Source organism: Antrostomus carolinensis, unplaced genomic scaffold (assembly GCF_000700745.2).
Source record: "Antrostomus carolinensis isolate BGI_N321 unplaced genomic scaffold, ASM70074v2 scaffold39714, whole genome shotgun sequence".
NCBI lineage: Eukaryota > Metazoa > Chordata > Aves > Caprimulgiformes > Caprimulgidae > Antrostomus > Antrostomus carolinensis.
In genome coordinates, this window is record NW_010313545.1 from 12,542 (window position 1) to 14,639 (window position 2,098).

The 2,098-nt window shown below is 46.2% G+C and overlaps 1 protein-coding gene across 1 annotated transcript in view; it reads left to right on the plus strand.

The window, feature by feature from the left end:
* Positions 1-2,098, plus strand: part of XPO5 (exportin 5) — a gene marked incomplete at its 5' end in the record, with an annotated part of 26,391 nt that overhangs the window by 12,024 nt on the left and 12,269 nt on the right. Inside the window, 2 exons of the mRNA XM_029084835.1 lie at positions 1,203-1,402; positions 2,007-2,098. The exon at positions 2,007-2,098 is cut by the window's right edge and continues 17 nt beyond it. Of these exons, the coding sequence (XP_028940668.1) occupies positions 1,203-1,402; positions 2,007-2,098 (292 nt within the window). The remainder of the gene's footprint in view (positions 1-1,202; positions 1,403-2,006) is intronic.

A 2,098-nucleotide genomic window follows, 5' to 3' on the forward strand; every position in this document is an offset into this window, starting at 1 on the left:
ACCTCCCTTCTTCCTCTCCTGCCCCTGAAAAATTTTCTGCCTGCATAGTTGAATTGTGAAGTGATGAGTTAAACGAAAAGGTGATGAGTTAAATGCAGAAGGGATGAGGAGGAGGAGGGTACAAGCAGCACTAGATGCATTTTATGGGAATGTTTGCTGAATTTCTGTTTTGTCACTTGCGGTGGTCTCGGTTGATTCCTTAGCTGAAGACGCTAGCAATGATTAATCTCCAGACTTTCTTCTCTTACTTAACAGAGTGTAGGAGCCAGAGGAGAGTATTTGTTTTCTGGATTAGCTTGAGGAGACCAGAAAAAAGATACATTTAAAATGCATGAGCTGGTGTTTTGCTGAACTAAACAGCCTGCATGCAACATATGTAGCTCTGAGCTCCTTTAGCGGTGTTTGTGTGGAGTGGCTCTAGGATTGGGGGAGCACTACAGGACATTGCTAGTTTAAACAAAGACATTTTTTGAGGATGCTAATTAAGGTAAGATAGGGGTTCCAGTCTGCATTCTGCAATAGCTGCTGAGAACTAGTGGGTTTGTCTTTGTCCCACTCTACTGGTCCTTGAACCGCAGCTTCCTCTTTCACAAGGCCAGCCAAACATCCTCACTGGGAGAGCCAAGGACCCAGGGCTGCCCCAAGATATGTTCAGATGACTTTGCTGAAGGAGATGATTGCTAATGCTTATATGAAGTTACAGGGAGACATGCTTGTGACTCGAGTGGGTAGGGAAGAAATAGCCATTCCTGTGGAAATAGCGATAACGGTATGGATCGTTATTAACCTGGTTGTGAGCAAAGAGATGGAAGAGTCCTGAGTCTGGCACTTGAGAGCCAAAGGAGCGAGGTACTTCCTGTGTGCAAATAAAAGCACCAGAACTGTTTTGAGGTGTGACACTGCTGTAAGGGACATGACTGCTTAGAAGAGAGGTATTTCCTCTGCTTATTTTAGTCATTCTGGAGACTAAAGTAAACTGGATGCAGGATGATGATAGAGGGTAGGGAAGAAAAGAGATTCTTTCAGACTGAACATTCAGAGAAGCTTGAGACTGAGAAGGAGATAGCTATGTAGAGAAAAGGTAACTTTGACGTGCTCCTCAGGCTGTTCTTCATAGTACAGTGCACCCCACCTCTGCCTCCCCCAGTGGTCCTCCTCCATACTTAATGCATGACACTCTTCCACTTGGATGTGTTTTCTAGCCAAACTTTGAGATGTTGTACAACCACGTGAAGCAGCTGCTTTCCAATGAGCTACTTCTGACACAGATGGAGAAGTGTGCTCTTATGGAGGCCCTTGTCCTCATCAGCAACCAGTTCAAGGACTATGAGCGGCAGAAAGCTTTCCTGGAGGAGCTCATGGCTCCTGTTGCTGGCTTATGGCTCTCCCCAGAGATGCAGAGGTATGGGTCATTTCTCTGAGCTTTGAGCTGGAGGTGTTGCAGAGGTAATGTCATGCCCAATAAGGGAATGCAGAAACCAAATGAGGGTGGTGGGGTGCCTTGGGACCTCCTGTGCTTTGGGCAGTCGTTGCAGTAATAGCTTTCCTGCAGTTCAGAAACTTCCAACTGAGTCTAAATGCTGTTTGTTGAAAATTGCTAGCTAAGAGTTATTTAAGGAACACTTCCCAGCATGCTCAAAGCATTTGCAAAAAATGAGAAATACAAGATGTCTTTGCTCATCTCCAGGAGAAGCGAGGAAGCTGAGCTCTCCTTACTAAAGCTGAGGTCCTGCAGCCCTGGGCAGCTGGGCATGCACAAGCGTTTTCCCAGCTGGGTTATCTTCATAAGAGATTCAACAGTTTTAGGTCCCCGTGCCCACTGGAGGTGTTTGGAGAGTGCACATGTCTCTGGTGCTTTTTATCATGTTCCAACATACGATGTGTCACGCTAGGTAGTCTCCCTAGCCTGCTCTGTATTTGTTAAGGTGTTTATTGCCAGTGCAATGCTCTGCTCAAATTCCCTGGTACAAACAATAATCCCAGTTGCTGTCTTTTGCTGCTGCCAGAGTCCTCTCGGATCCTGAAGCCTTTATCTCCTATGTGGGTGCAGACAACAAAATTGCCGATCCAGTCTTGGAAGATCCTAGTGGCCTGAACC